General features: G+C 52.6%; 4 protein-coding genes across 4 annotated transcripts; 1 reads left to right on the forward strand and 3 right to left on the reverse strand.

Moving 5' to 3' along the window:
• Positions 1-354: 354 nt before the first annotated feature.
• Positions 355-4,463, reverse strand: BP01DRAFT_412907 (MFS general substrate transporter). The gene is made up of 6 exons (XM_025578977.1): positions 4,214-4,463; positions 3,808-4,129; positions 3,471-3,717; positions 2,432-3,417; positions 1,433-1,673; positions 355-1,356 (listed from the first exon to the last, which is right to left on the reverse strand). Exons 1-6 carry the CDS (start codon positions 4,268-4,270, stop codon positions 570-572), a joined length of 2,640 nt encoding a protein of 879 aa, XP_025435118.1. The 5' UTR covers positions 4,271-4,463; the 3' UTR covers positions 355-569.
• Positions 4,464-5,228: 765 nt separating this feature from the next.
• BP01DRAFT_71721 (putative protein kinase) lies at positions 5,229-7,835 on the reverse strand. The gene is made up of 2 exons (XM_025580044.1): positions 6,128-7,835; positions 5,229-6,071 (listed from the first exon to the last, which is right to left on the reverse strand). Exons 1-2 carry the CDS (start codon positions 7,617-7,619, stop codon positions 5,524-5,526), a joined length of 2,040 nt encoding a protein of 679 aa, XP_025435119.1. The 5' UTR covers positions 7,620-7,835; the 3' UTR covers positions 5,229-5,523.
• A 2,109-nt stretch (positions 7,836-9,944) lies between these two features.
• On the forward strand, positions 9,945-11,080 carry BP01DRAFT_352657 (uncharacterized protein). The gene has a single exon (XM_025573991.1). It carries the CDS (start codon positions 10,010-10,012, stop codon positions 10,871-10,873), a length of 864 nt encoding a protein of 287 aa, XP_025435120.1. The 5' UTR covers positions 9,945-10,009; the 3' UTR covers positions 10,874-11,080.
• A 504-nt stretch (positions 11,081-11,584) lies between these two features.
• BP01DRAFT_331926 (cysteine hydrolase family protein) lies at positions 11,585-13,015 on the reverse strand (the record flags this gene model as incomplete). Its single annotated transcript, XM_025573064.1, has 4 exons — positions 12,369-13,015; positions 12,003-12,276; positions 11,793-11,860; positions 11,585-11,744 (listed from the first exon to the last, which is right to left on the reverse strand). Exons 1-4 carry the CDS (start codon positions 12,602-12,604, stop codon positions 11,585-11,587), a joined length of 738 nt encoding a protein of 245 aa, XP_025435121.1. The 5' UTR covers positions 12,605-13,015.
• Positions 13,016-15,095: the final 2,080 nt, after the last annotated feature.

Consider the following 15,095-nt stretch of genomic DNA (forward strand, 5'->3'; position numbering starts at 1 on the left):
GGAGCACTGTAAGTCAGCAACTCGACCGCGAAGAAAACTCCCCCTGCCTTGCCAAGAGCAAACTACTGCCTTTGAAACTGCCTGGTAGGCAGCACGGCACTTGGTATATGATGCTGCATTGGTAAACCCCGGGAACTCCTAGCACCACTGGCAGAACTTACGACTAGAATCGAGTCCCTATTGCCTTTTTTCAATTGAGTTTCGCTTCTGTTTGGGTACTACTACTATAACACCGTTCTCCATGACACCGATCTTACTATCCATCATTCTATGTATTTTGCCCCGCCCATGGCCCATTCCCCCCCCCCGGGTCTCGCTCAGGATACCATACACATATACATACATAAATACATACACACATACATAACTATAAACGAATGGAAAGAAGAGATATGATAAAAAGAGTACATACAACATACTCCATCCACATCCTGAAAGAATATACCGTCCCGGATTCATTCATACACAATGCTACCCACCTGCCTGCTGCCTGCTGCCCCCTTCAGCGGCAGGAGACCGCAGAGAAAGGGTACATGGGAGAGAGAAAGAAGTAAAAAAGAGAAGTAAGACTACCATACCCAGCGCGTCCGCGTCCAGGCACGCACGAAATCCACCTTCTCTCTCACACTCAATCCCACTCTCTTGACGCGGCCCAAGCGCGCCATCGAGTCCGCGACATGATCCAGGAGCGCCGTGTCCGGGACGCCCGTGGCTTCGGGGGAGGAGGACGGGCTGCGGGTGGAGATGGAGGCGTCGAGTGTGTCGAGGTAGTTGGTGTCGTAGTTGTTTTTACGGGCTGTTGTCGATGCCTTGGCGGCTGATGCGGGGGCGGATGCAGCCGTGGAAGACGTGGAGGAGGTTGTGGGGGTGACGGCGCCGGCAATGCGGACGCGGATGCAATGCGTGGGTTTGCTCAGGAGGTTCCAGAGGAAACTGACGTAGCTTCCGGGAAGCGGGGTGACCACGTCCACGGGGGTGTAGCGGAGGCTGATGGGGAAGATCTTGGTGGCGGTCGGGACGGTCAGGAGGGCCGGGCTTAGAGGCAAGATGGCGCGGCCGTTGGTGGTGGTGCACTCTGGAAAAGTGACGATTGGGCGGCCGGGGTATCTGCGGAGGAGGGCGTCAAGACTAACTAATCTTTTGGTCGGGGGAGGGGTGGGCTGCGGGGTGCTAAAGGCGCGGAGGATCGCTTGGAAGAGGGAGATTTGCTCGACTTCGGAGGTGTTGGGGTAGCACGCGGTGAAAATGGGGTCGAAGATCGCGGCCAGGTAGAGAGGGTCGATGGGGGAGGTGAAGGATGAGGCGATGACGGAGCCTGGGCCGGGGAGTCGGGTCTGGTGTTGCTTGTGGAGGGATCTTTGTGCATGAAGACCGTGATTGTTAGTAGGAGTGAGGTCTTGGGAAGCCGGGACAGCAGCAGTTTCACACTCACCCCTTGCGCACGCCGTCGACCTGCAGGTCAATCCACCATATACTGGGTATGCCCAGGATACACCACAGAGACGCCTTCTTGCCCAGCGAGCCGATCGGAAGCCATTGCAGCACGAGGAAGAAACTCAGGCAGGCGAACACAAACAGCGGCAGTCGGATCCAGAACAGGAGGATGCGGACAGGAATCTGGAGGTAGCTGACGGGCTGAGGAGGAATGGGGAGGAAGGGTGCAATGCCCGACCCTGACAAAGGCAAATTAGTCCGGTCCGACCGATAACGACACCGACGCAGCTTGCTCACCTCGATCGCGGAATTGTGTGAATTTCTCCATGGTTCAATAGCGGTGTGTGGTGGTGGTGGGTTATCGGGAAGGATATGAGATCACTGAACACGCCATGTGCTAGCACATTTACCAGCCAGTTGGGGAGGTTGAGAAGAAGGTTCAAGTCAGGGGATCGGGTAGAAGTCTTGAAGCAAGAGGGAGGAGGGTCAGAAAAGGAGCGGATGGAGCTTTGTTGAGCTCAACTGGAGGAAGTGTTGGTGAAGCAAGCGATGAATTGATGGATTCATCGTTCACATGTCCCACAATCTCCCACTAGCCTCCTTTGGGGACGCCCGCCGAGGCCCAGCCACATTTCCCGTTTGGGAGAGCTGCACCACATCGTTTGTAAGTTCTGATCTCCGGAGTATAGCAGAATGGGCTATAGTCTTAGTAGTTATCGCTATCAACATGATCCAATCATCCCTCATTGATGGAAAAAACTATGACAGTGCTGGCATTGAGCCCCACTGACACGTGGTTGACATGACTGTGATGCCGATAATCACGTTCAATAGTCTCATCACACTACTCAGTAGCCGAGCATCCAGAAGAGGAGCAGTCCATAACCACAACTTTATATCTATATATGCCTATTTGAAACCATTTTATACATGAAGAATAGTAACACCAATCCACAAATGCGACCCCAGAATCAAGAACGAGGCAAGCGAAACATACACACCGCCAGCCCCACCAGTGTGAACGCGGTAGCAGTCATCATCCACGCAAGACCAATCCACGGGCCTCCCAGCTCCAGACCAATCTGAAACACCGTCGTGATAGACAAGCTAGCAACCACATTGCCCATCGACTGCAACACCTCGATAATCGTAAACAGCCGCGCCGTCTCCTCCCGCTTGACCAGCGTCGTGATCAGCGAGCGCGTCAGGAAGACGAATCCGGATCCAGAGGTCTGCAGAAGCAGACTCGGGATGAGCATGTATACATGGCTCGAGAGCCCGATCCCCAGGGTGCCCACCGCGAGAAACACGATGCTGACCCGCATCAGACTGAGATCCTTCTGTGTGGGCTTCATGGTCTTGAGCAAGCGTCGCGAGATGGCGGGCAGGACAAAGAGGAACAGCGGGATAGTGAGTGCGGGCTTGAACGACATAAGGAAGTTGGCTTCTGCCAGAGTCCATTTGAATCGGGTGGAGATGTATTGCACCAGGAACCAGGACGAGCCGCGGCTGAGTCGGTAGACGAGGAAGGCCGACAGAAGGAGCATGATCTGACGGTTCTCGACAATGAATGCGTATGGGGCGAAATACGCCCGGATTCGACGCTTCACCACGGCGAACAAGGACTGTTGAGTCGCGGGGGCAGCGCCGCTCTTCTCATCGGCGTACGCGTCCTCGGGCCCTGTCTCCTCGTCATCACTCGAGACCTCCTGCTCTTGTTCTTTGGTCGGCACCGTCTTATATTCGGATTGGCTGGAGAAGATCTGTCCCAGTTCGAGATTGGTCGACTTCTTCGATCCAGCCCCGGGGAAAGCACCCATGGTCTCTGGCAAGGACAGAGCAAAGAACATGCCAATAACAGCCAGGCCCCAGCCCAGCAACAGGGGCAACCACGGATCGAGGGCCATCAGCCACGAACTGGCCGCGCTGGATGCGAAATCGGCTCCCATACCGGCCACTCCGAACTTGAAAAAGATGGCCGCCCTACAAGCGAGTCAGCGAGCAGCGACACAGAGCGAGAACCGTTCTGAACAAACCGTTCCTCCTCAGTAGACACATCCGACATCATCGTCCAGATAATCGCAAACGCCACAACAGGGCCACCGCCCAGCAGCCAGGCCAGCGAGGACGCCCACACGGTTCGCAGAGGGAAGGTATCAGGAAACCACATGACAGCGAGCTGCATGAGGCAATTGAGGGCGAATCCAGGAATACTCAGACAGATGGTGGACTTCCGGCCAAATCGGTCTGCCATAAGACCATAGGGAATCGCCAGAATAGCACCTGAGTAAACACAAGACGATAAAGTCCCAACAATCAGAATCAAATCGCATATCGATGTTGTCCGAGGAAAGATAATCGGTCACGACATACTCAGCGTTCCATCGAAAAACTCCATATAGCCCTTCACGGCGGCCAGATCCTGCTGAACCTCCTTGATTTTGCACAGATCTTCATCAACCTGCCCATTGGCGCCGATTTGCGTGGGATCATACTGCTGATAATATTCGCGGCAGGCGATTGACTCGAATATGCGGGTGACCGGACCGTTAGACATACAGATACCGACTTCGACGGCCAGAATCATGGCAAACAGGGTGACCATGAGTCGGAAGCGGATCTTCTTGTTGATCAATCTGACATCCTCCTCCTCCTCTTCCTCCTCCTCCGCCTCTTGTTGCTGCTGCTGCTGCTGCTGGCGGCGGTGGTGGTAGTCATGTTCATTATCATTGTGCTTGTGGGCTTCGTTGGTTTGGTGGCCGCTGGAGTCGGCGGCGACGGCAGATAGAAAGGGTTCATCCTCGTGGTTGAGGGGTTCACTGGACTGGATCGACATGGTTCTCGTTGACCATGGCCAATTCGGATAAACCGAGAGGGGGGAGAATGGTTCTGTATATACGAAGGAACAGTTTACATGTGAGGTCAACAGAATCTATCCATCTAGTCGCAGAAAGGCTAAACCTGAGCCATTTTTTTCCCTTCGGGGATAATGGGGAGGGAGAGGGAGTGAGAGGAGAGGGGGAGGGGGGGGGGAAGGGGGTGGGGAGAAGGATAGGAAGATCAAGATGAAACTCGGGATAAGGAGAGACCAGTTCAGGGTTATTATAAGAGGGCCCCCGAGGCCCCGCCAAGCAGGAGTTTAGTTCCAGTTGTTCTTTTTATATTTGCAGTACCAGAAGGTGGTCAATTGAACCCCACTGCAGGCTGGCTCATTATTAGTCGGGCCTAACTGTCAATCCCAATTGGGGCCAGTTCTCCTATTCTCGAGTCTGACTTTTGGGGCGAAACAGTCCCTGAGGAAAGACAACTCCGAGACCCAAGGAACCATTGTGAAAGCACCGAGAGTCACGACGGATGCGGTGTCAGACTGAGGCTTTGCTGTAACTCGTAGGCACCGTAGAGTAGTAGGTAACCGAGTACCGGTAGTTGGAGCCATGATGTGGAGCTGGCGCGTCCTCGGATGCGTACGGCAGTTCAGGCATCAATTTAAGGCAGCCTGCCCGTCGAAAGGGCCAGCTTACACGATCAAAGACTGATGCATTCGTTACTGCCGACGGAGTATTCGACTCAATTGATTTCATCCAATCATCAAGGATGACAGTGAAGACCCGTAAGCCAGTCGATCAGGCTGATGATCAGAAGGAGATTCTCCATTGGACTGTCTTCCAGGGGCTACTTTTGTTCGGACAGATTGAAATAAATGGATCGATCTCCCGCTAAACCCGATGCGATCAACTCGACTCCACTGCCCGGGTATTTCTGCCTGCCAGAATCAGGTGGCCGCTTCCAGACTCAAGAGTGAGAATCAGTATAGTTAGTGCTAATTAAGCAGTAACGAGTCCAAAGCTTATATCTTCGCTGTACCAATTACCAACTACCTCTCGATAACAATATAGATCTAAACCGAAGAAACCCACAAGGTCGCGTCGTCAGCGGTGGGGATCGTCTCTTGGGTTCACGCCGTGAAATCATAAGACATGCAGAAACAAAGCAGAAAGAGAGAAAGAACGAACGAAAGAAAAAGAAGGGAAATGGTATGGTTTAAACAGAAAGATAAGAATGGTAATATGCAGGTCCAAGAGGCCAGCTCTAGGGCACTTCTTTGTCTCCTCTCTTCAGGCCCCCAGGCACGTCAATCGCCTCCTTCACCCATGGCAACGTCGCGATCTCGTCAAGACTCTTTCTCTTGGTGTTGCGCTTCAAGAGTCCCTCCACGCATTCCCGCGCACCTTCCAGGTCGCTCCCTTTGGCGGGATCCCACTCGCCATCACTGTCCGCATATCGGTACCAGGACCACTCCACTCGCGCGATGCGATGGGGTGTTCGTGCCCGTAGCTTGGCCGGGTCGCCCCGAGTACCCGGCAACGCATCGAATGGCAGTCGATTCTCCATCATCGCATAGAGCAACACCCCCAGCGCCCATGCATCAGTCGACCGTCCATCATATGATTGGCCCATCAAAATCTCCGGTGCCGCATAGTCCTCGCTGCCGCAGCGGGTTTGCAAGAGAGGACTTTCTGGAGGCTCCGGTATCCTTCGGGATAGACCCAGATCACTGAGGGTCACGATCGCTCGATCGTATGTGCGCCAGTCACTGATTTTCTCCATGGCGAGGACGGGGAGATTAACAAGAACATCTGCAGATGAAAAGAGGATTAGGTCGGGGATTGCAGCCCGTGTCATGAACACTCACTCTCTAGCTTGATGTCACGGTGCACGATATAGTGCTCGTGGAGGTAGCGAACAGCTGCCACCAACTCGGCGAATATGCGACGAATGATTGGGGGACTCATGGGCCGAGTGCTGGAAGAAGCCACATCGAACAGATCCCCGCCCGGACAGTAGTCCAAAACCAGAAGTGCACGTTTCTCGTCGCTGCCGAAGGCCTTCAGCTGAACCAAGGACGGATGGTTCACTGACTTAAGGATCTCCACCTCGCGCTTGAGCGATACCTCCAGACGCTCCTCGTCCGCGCCGCCCGCGGGCCCATACTCGATGATTTTGACCGCAACCAACTTCTGGGTCGCGAGGTTCACGTCCTTCAAGCTATAGCCATTGCGTGGAGGCTCGCTGTCTCGCGTCTCCACGCGGACGGCCAGACTGACTTGACTGAATGTGCCCTGGCCAAGTTGACGAATCTTGCGATATTTCCGACGTTGCTGGGTGCGCACCGACCGCACCGAGTATATTTCATCCGCAGTGTCCGGGACAGGAGTAATCACAGGCCCGCTGTCCTCTTCGTCGAGTCCGCTGCGGCTACTACGTGGCGGGCTCGGCGGGCGAACGGTCGGCAGTGCAATCCCACGATGCACACCTAAGTATTGTTCCCGGTGGAGGTTATGCGCATTCGAGTCAGTGCTGGTAGAGGTGGAGATTCCCGGTGGCGCGCCAGTCCCCGAAACCACAATAGGTCTTGGTTTGACAGGGACACTTCGGCCAGGAGGAACATATTCGCTCAAACTGCGGTTACGCGCGTGTTTGGGGGCTCCGTCCGGTCGTGATTTGGTTGGTGACTCGAGCGGCGATTCGTGCAATTTATCCGACAGAGTATACTGTTTGTTTCTGCTTCGTGGTCGCGGTTCGCAAGCGCCGATCATGTGCGATGAGTCGCTAAGTCGCAGACTCAAGCTCGAGCCTTTTCGTGAGACCATCGAAGGGGTCCGCGAGAGGGACTGGGAATTGCGCCGGGGGTGTTTCCATGGCGACATGCCACTGATGGGCGACGGCAAAGGGGTGATGTCGCCCATGGCCACCAATTGTGGTGATGAGATAATAGAAGCGGGCGACAGTGAGCCCCCACTGTTGGGCGCGGCGGCGAATAAACCGCGTAAACTAGGAGTGCGACGGGGCAGACTGCTGGAGGATAGGCTGTGGTGGACCAAGGTGTCAGCGTCCCCCGGAGGGCTCATTTGACTAAAGACTGGCAGATCCGTGCGTATTTGCAAGGAAGGCAGATGGTGATGAGGGATGTGCTGGGTAATTGAGTCCTGAATGCGATTCGACGGGGGCTGGAAACTATATAGAGGAGGGGAGTCGAGGCTCCCTTTGAAAGGGATTACTGAGGCATTCCGGTCGAATTCATGGTTACTCGAGCCGGTTGATTTGCTGGCCTCGTGCGCCTCGGACTGAGGGGCGGTAGTAGATCGTGACCTCTCGGTCGGTGGAGAGCAGTTTGAAGAGACCATTCGAACGTTGTTTAGTGGGAAAAGTTGAAGTGAGATCTAATTGTGGTCCTGCGATCACTCGCGCGAGCGGAACATGCGACGGCGCGCTGGGAGTATTAAAATTGCGGGTAAGGTCGGGGCTGCCCAGAAAAGAAAAATCCCTCGGGTCGAGCTTAAACAACGCCCGTTGGAGTTTGGCGCTAGACCTCGGTAGGAAAGTGCTGCAACAAGAGAAAGTAATGAGAAGAGAGAGACAGAGAGAGTGTAGGTATTGTGCTAGGAAATGCAAAGAGAATGGAGGGTAAATCAATAGATGAATAGGATGAATTAGAAGTGGTGTGAATCGAGCAGTAGGGGAGGGGAGAGCAGAAAAATGAAAGGCAGCGAGGGAAAGAGGAGAAAGAAAGAGAGCAGAAGAGGGGAAACCGGGGAGTTCGGGAAGGGCTGACACAATCAGTGACAAGGCAAGAGCGCAGTCTCCAGAAGAAAGCAAAAGCAAGTAAGACAAGTTACTCCGTAGTCCCAGCAAGCATGGAAGTAGGAAGCAGGAGGCAGGAAGTCGAAAGGAAGCAAGAAAGAAGAGCAGAAAGCAGGAGGCAAGCAAGCAAGCAAGCAAGCAAGCAAGCAAGCGAGCAAGCGCAAAAGCAAAGCAAGCGATCTAATAATGATGATGACGCTGCCCTGCAACAGAAGGAAAAATCCACGCGGGGGTCAGCTGATAACACTAGCCTGTTTGCAGTCTAGGGCATACCAGTCTGGCCTCCACGAGGAAAGACGCTACCCCGCATCCAGTAATACCCGTTGGCGGAAGGTCTAGAAGAAGGTTCCGATCTTGCCTGTTTGAGGTTAAGGAACTGTCCATTGACCCTATCTATCCGATTTCCACCAAGGAACACTTATCTGTTTGCGACTGAACTGGAAGAGATAGGTCTATCTGACTCCGCGATAGATTGTTCTATCGGAACACCACCAATAAGCTTCCATTATGAAAGCATGCTACAGCTTTTTCCCAGATTGGATGAATAAATACAATTCAGAGTTTCCCGCCTCGTCATGTGCCTTGCATCGCCCGGTCGATTGCCGAAAAATGGGTTGATTGGTATATCCCTGCCACTATGCCTTACTTCTGAAGTAGCTTCCTCAAATTGAAACCTTTTAGTTGTTGTGACACGTCGATATGAAGCATCCTCGGAGGTTCACCAAAGCGTGCGTGGACGGCTCAATGCAGGGAATTCTCCGTGAGATGCATTCTTCAGTGCGTACAGAGTACAGTCATCAAGCATGCGCCGGATTTCGCACTGACTGACAGACAGTGATCGTTCAGCATCCATAAACTATTCTCCTTAGGCTAAATCCGATTGCTGGCGGCCAGCGTAATCTTATTTAATTATTTATATTTAACAAAGGGAAAATAATAGTGGCTTTTTATTACCTTTCTGCCCGCAATCATTTGACGCACTGTGCACATCATCGTCGGCCACGCTACCTTAGCGTCAACACTAGGTTCCAGACTTGGACCACTGGGAAATGGGTGAAGCAATCGCATTCCACCCTCTGCGTCGTGCGTCTCCCGTTTCAGAGTTATGAAGCCGGTTCTCCTGCAGTGTACTGGGCTACGTAAGCCGCGCTTGCGGATATTAACCTATAAGTTACTTGTTTCTACACAGTGGGATTAAATGATCTCCTTAGGATTTTTGAGGCTTTTTACAAGCTATCAGCCGTCAATAGGCTCTCTAAGAGATTCAGACAAATACATGTAAGACTGTTCTCAAGTTATACGAAAAAAATGTGATATATTAGTTCTAATTATAGAGGTTGCTTTGCGGCTGGGCTTTGATCGTCGAAATTCTATACTTATTAGCATCAGAAATTCTGATAGATCGATCTTGGCTAAATTGTCCGGTAACTACGATTGTCAGAGTCTACATCGAATGATTCCATAGCGTGAGTCTCACTTGCTGAAGAGCCCCAGGTTATGATTGATTAGAAAGCGGTACCAGGGCGATGGAGGGGTGGCAGTTAGTAGCGAAGAATGCGAATTGAGCACAGACAGCTCGAGTAAAAATAAACCCGGCCATTGGTTGATCCAGAACCTCAGATCAATTTTGTCCTAGGTACCTACACTGAGATCTCTACTCCGTGCTGCTGGAGGAAGCCAAGGGCAGGCAAAGTCAATGCAGAGATGGGGTGGAGCCCGAGCCACCACTCATCATGAGTCAACATGCGTCACTGCGATTTACCCCACATCCAGTGTAACCAAATCTATACTCCGTAGAACATCGGTCCTTCACAGCTTCCTTTTTATAAATACAGAGCATGCTAGATCAAGTATCTTCAATGCAGCCATCAAACCACACCACTCTACTAAAGGAACTCCCCTCTACCCCAATACTATCCTCATCGCCCTCAAAATGCCAACCACCACCTCCACCACCCCCCTAACCTTTTACGACATCGCCACGCGCCCCCCCGCCCAAGAAAACAGCTGCTCCCCCAACCCCACGAAAACGCGCCTGGCCCTGAACTTCAAATCCCTCCCCTACAACACCACCTGGGTGCCCCTGCCGGACGTCTCCGCCGTGCGCCAAAGCCTGCACCTCCCCGCATGCCGCCAATTCGCCGACGGCAGCGACTTCTACACGCTCCCGATCCTGCACGACCCCAACACCAACACTTTAGTGGGAGACAGCTTCGACATCGCCATCCACCTGCAAAATACCTACCCATCCAGCGGCCACGGGGACCTCTTCCCCCCGCAACCGCTGAACTACACCTTCCCGCAAGACCCGCCGCCCATCGTGCCCCTCTCGGCCACGCGAGACACAAGCGCCAACCCGGCCCTGCTCGAACCGTACGCGCGGTTCAACGTGCACGTCGACGCCGCGTTCACGGCGCACACCCCGCTGACCGTACAGGGGTTCCCGTTTGACCCTGCCACCGAGGAGACCGTGAAGGCGGAGTTTGTGCGGCGGGCGCAGCTCGCTGGGGCGCCAGTCCAAAACTGGGCGGATTTTAAGTGTGAGGGGGAGTATCGGAAGTCATTGCTGGAGTCGTTTGAGAAGACGTTGGGGGGGTTGGCGGAGGCTTTTGCGAGAGATGGTGGGCCGTTTGTTTTGGGAGAGAGGGTGAGTTATGCGGATTTTATTGTTGGCGGGTGGTTGAGGATGTTTCGGGTGATGTTGCCGCTGGAGGAGTGGGAGATGGTCAGTGGGTGGCATGGGGGTGTGTTTGGGAGGTTGTATGCGGCTTTGGAGGTGTTTGCGGAGGTGAAATAGATTCTGTTGTTGTTTGGTGCTTCACATTGCGGGATGTGAAGGCATATACTGGTGGAGACTGAAGTATTGGTGTAGTTCGTCGTGATTCTTGAACAGAAAGGGTTGGGTCTGGAGATTGACTTGATGGTTGACTTACGCAGAAATATAGTACTGTACATTGTAGCAGCTAACCGAATGATAATTTTTGTCCAGCCTGCTGAACGCGACCGGGCTTATCAGCGATAAGCTTCCCCCCCGGTGATGGGGCTGCCAAGTCTACTGTAGTCGTTGTCTTATCTCCCCCACCTCACCACTTCTGCCCATATCTTGATAATGAACTTATTACGGCCCAGTATTTACTAGGACCTAGTACTTTAGGGGTGTCTATCTTGGATCTCTGCACGGCCTCCTCAAATAGCGCTAACCAACTCCGGCTACTCCATGTGATGACACTGCATTGCATGCATCAAGCATCGCGACTTGCTTTCGTCCCCTGTCGCAAACACAGCCTCTCTAATTTCCCCTTCTCGACCTCGCTTATGCATGTTCCCGAATGTTGTGCTGCGTCCCTTACAGAGTCCTCAAGGGGAGTTCTGCCTAATCTCCGGTGTAGAATTGGGCTGTTACCGGGAAACACACCCCAACACATCCCAAACCGGTTGAGAAATTTGTTTACGTCGCCCTGGTTTCTGCGTACACCTGCATCGTCCACCCATCCACCAACTCCCGGGATCAATAGACAGCCGGACCCGACCGGTTCAATGCACTGATGGCCTGCTCGATCGTGATGACGTCGATGGGATTATTTGGTAAGATCCCTTGCAAGATCGTCTCTTGGATCTGCTGCGCATAGGTCGAAGGAGTCTCGATCGTGTTATTCGCGATGACATATCTAGAACGATCAGTCGGCTGTCTTCCCCTTCAGGGCAATCGCACTTACACCTTGTAATTCAGATCAAACAGACGCAGAGCGGTGTTAATCACTACCCCCGATGTGCGAATTCCAGACTAGAAACTGTCAGCCCATCTTAACCAGGAATCATAAACAGAAGATCTTGACAAGATCGGGACCAACAGCACCCGCCATCACGCTAAAATGAGGTCTCCATCCTCCGATCACTTCCCTTATAGGAAAAACTGGATTACTCACCAGAACGACGGTATCGATCTTCTGACTCGCGAGAATCTCCTCTAGCGAGTTACCCGCCCCCGCGTAGTACCGCACTTTCTGCAACACCACGTCCCAGTCGTCCAGGGGCCGAAAAGCCGAATAAAGCTGGCCCTGAGGACTCGAGTCGGTGATGTTGCCGAGGAGCGACACCGCCTGGGCGAAAGGATCGGTGGCGCTGATCTCGGGGCGCTGCGTGTTGGCGAAGTAGATCCGGGTGAAGATGCTGAGGGGTGGAGGGGACTGCTTGTGGACGCTGCTGCTTGTCAGTTGTGTCTTTTGGAGTTATTCTCTTCGTTCCCGAGCGTCAACTCCAAATCGTGTAGAGTGAAGCTATCTTGGACTCACGCGTCAATCCACCTCGCTGTGTTCTTGATCCAGCTCGCTCCTGCGGTCGTGGTGTTCACATATGACACGACGGCATCGATGAGATCGAGATTCAACACCGCGTAATGCTCTCCGAAAGAAAGGGAGTCTCCGCTGACTGTTGAAGGTATATTCCACGAGTAGCCTGGACTCGTTGTGGCTGTGAAGGCCCCGGCCGTGAAGAGAACCACAGATGTGAGCGCGCGTTTGAGCATCATCGTTGCAATCGTTAGCTGGTATGAGCGGCGGCGAGCCGGGTGAATTCCAGAGTCAAGAAGAATGAGGTGAGGGCGCGACGAGGTATTATTCAACAGCTGACTCTGCTAGACTCCTCTGCGCAACATGATTCTGCGTTCTCCACCGTACCCACTCCATTTGAGACTATTGCTGACAAGCGTGGGCGAGTGCGATGATGGTTCCCAATCGGGGGAACAGTATGGAGTTGAGGCGTTGTTTAGGATGAAGTTTAGGCTTAGAGCGGTTCAGAATACGAGCTGATCTGCGCAAAGAGAAAACAAGGCTTATAAAGATGTCGTGATCTGGCGGTCAGATCGCTGGTACTGAGTGGTCATCGTATCTTAAGTGCTATGCTGGATGATGGGAGCTGCGGCGGACCATCACGGCGGGTGGACCTGAGGAAAGCTTAGCGTGTGCTTAGCGTTTGGTGATTGCGCAAACAAGTCACCCAGCCATCTAAAACATCTCTCAAATGATCACCTGGTCAAGCCCACTATTTCCAAGTTGGTAACATGCATGATGTCGAAATGTGAGAAGTATCTGTCCCCCATCGTCATCTTCATCATCATATAATATTACAATAGCCTGCTGAGCGTAAAAGATAAGGTATCTCTTTCGAATCTAAGGCCCACTACTCCGCCTGGAACATGGCTTCACAGTGCGATACAGCCTGATTCTGGCCCGAGTGCTAGGACAGACCATCTATTTTGAAGACCCTCCAAGCTCGTGGAAGCTGATTGAGAAACTCTGGAACCATGAAGAACGCTTTACACAGCACAAATACGTCACATGTTGCTTCTACCCCAGAAGAAGCGCACATTCATCGATCAAGACACTGGCAAATCGAAGAAGCTATTATGAAAGCTCGAACTTGAACGCAATCTTGAACAAGTGACCACAAATAGAAGGAGAATGCCCAGGACCGCGAGCGGACCCGCCCACTTCCCTGAATGCCATCAGCCTCCAGGGAGTCCATTCTGTGGTCGTGGACTACACAACTCTAAAGCATGAGAGCCACGACTACCATGAGCTTGTTGGTAGGATTCGTGATGGAAAGAACCGAAGGAACTACCCGTTTTTACACAGTATCTCTGAGACATGAACTAGTGAGTGTCTAAACCTAGACCACGCTTCCATGGTTTATCCCGAAGCTAAAAACTTGTCTGTTATCCTTGCTATATTGCTGATTGAAAGGCATGCATGAAAGGCGCTTGTTGCTGGGATGACGATGAGTATTCTTGCTGGAATTGATGGGTTGCTTTGACAATCACCCACCGTGCTTCAACCACGAATTGTGCTCCTTGTTGCTTCATATTGCGCCTTCGAGCTCTTGCGATGTCGCACTCTTGACATGAAGAGCTCTATTATGCTCGTTACATGATAAGCTTTTCTTAAGTGAGAGAATGTACTCTGGTATCGAGATATGAATAACTCAGTGAGATCAGTGGTCTAGAAGGAGCAACAGTGGAGATGTATTGACCGGCGTTCTCTGCTGGCCAAGCATTCCTCAACAAGCCCCAGTCCGCTACCCACATGGCAGGCCTGCAATGAGAGCAGAATGCTGAAACTCCATCTACAACTGACTGCCTGGTTGAAAATATCCTTTGTGATGAGCATGCGTCTGGCAAGCACCGGTCAATGGCTCAAATGAAAGCACAAGACCCAAGCATTTAAGCGGAGACACCTCCCATCCTACCTCAAACCCAGATGCCCCAAGCGCAACACAACAATCTCGAGTATGAAATCTCAGGCAGATGCATGGTCTGAATTAACTTTACCCGGGCTCTCCACCCGCGCCTCGGATCGACCTTTCATCGACTCCCGTTCTTCAATTCTTAACCGCCAGACCCGCTCTCCGTCATCCACCCACACCACCACCATCACTAGATAGATCCACGATTCTTCTACGAGCTATATAAAGCATCAACCTGCCGTGGCTGTGCTCACCTACGGGGTGCACAAATAGAGGAAAGACGGAAGGTTGTCCCAAATTCCATCCAAGGCGATGACAGCGGCTTTTCTTGGCAGACCGCTAAGCGAAGGCAGTCCTTGGTCTATGTATAGCCTCCGCCTCAGCCGATGATTGCAGGTCCCGACGGCCTGATCCAGGCAGGCAAAAGTCATATCCTTATGTTTCTTGGCAGGAGAAAAGCTTTGTCGCCAAGGTGCCGACTCGCCATTCCTTCCTGTTTTGTGTTCGTCGTATCAGCTCTCGGTTCGCTTTGGCTGTAGTTTTGAGAATTGTGTCAGGCATGAGGTGATATCCTTAAATGTTGCTGTGAGCATAATTGATACGGCTGACTAGTCGTCGATGAATGACTTCTGAATATCGTTTTTACTTCTCAGAGAAGAGTAGACGAGGATGAAGGCTTGCACCCTTGCAGGAAGTCCCTCGACCTGCGCCTGCACAGGGCTCAGTCTAGCCCTTGCCATGATGGCTAGCAGGGCGAGCTCTCAAAGATAGACCAGACC

This window comes from Aspergillus saccharolyticus, assembly GCF_003184585.1.
Source record: "Aspergillus saccharolyticus JOP 1030-1 unplaced genomic scaffold BP01scaffold_2, whole genome shotgun sequence".
Classification (NCBI taxonomy): domain Eukaryota; kingdom Fungi; phylum Ascomycota; class Eurotiomycetes; order Eurotiales; family Aspergillaceae; genus Aspergillus; species Aspergillus saccharolyticus.

Bases quoted from the DNA above. Each gene is read 5' to 3' on its own strand.
- BP01DRAFT_412907 (XM_025578977.1), bottom strand. From the start codon at position 4,270: ATGTCGATCCAGTCCAGTGAACCCCTCAACCACGAGGATGAACCCTTT. The intron at 4,130-4,213 runs GTCGCCGCCGAC...CACCGCCGCCAG, and splicing joins ATGAACCCTTTCTATCTGCC to CAGCAGCAGCAGCAGCAACA. The intron at 3,418-3,470 runs GTTTGTTCAGAA...ACTCGCTTGTAG, and splicing joins GTGTCTACTGAGGAGGAACG to GGCGGCCATCTTTTTCAAGT.
- BP01DRAFT_71721 (XM_025580044.1), bottom strand. From the start codon at position 7,619: ATGGTCTCTTCAAACTGCTCTCCACCGACCGAGAGGTCACGATCTACT. The intron at 6,072-6,127 runs GTGAGTGTTCAT...TTTCATCTGCAG, and splicing joins CCGTGACATCAAGCTAGAGA to ATGTTCTTGTTAATCTCCCC.
- BP01DRAFT_352657 (XM_025573991.1), top strand. From the start codon at position 10,010: ATGCCAACCACCACCTCCACCACCCCCCTAACCTTTTACGACATCGCC.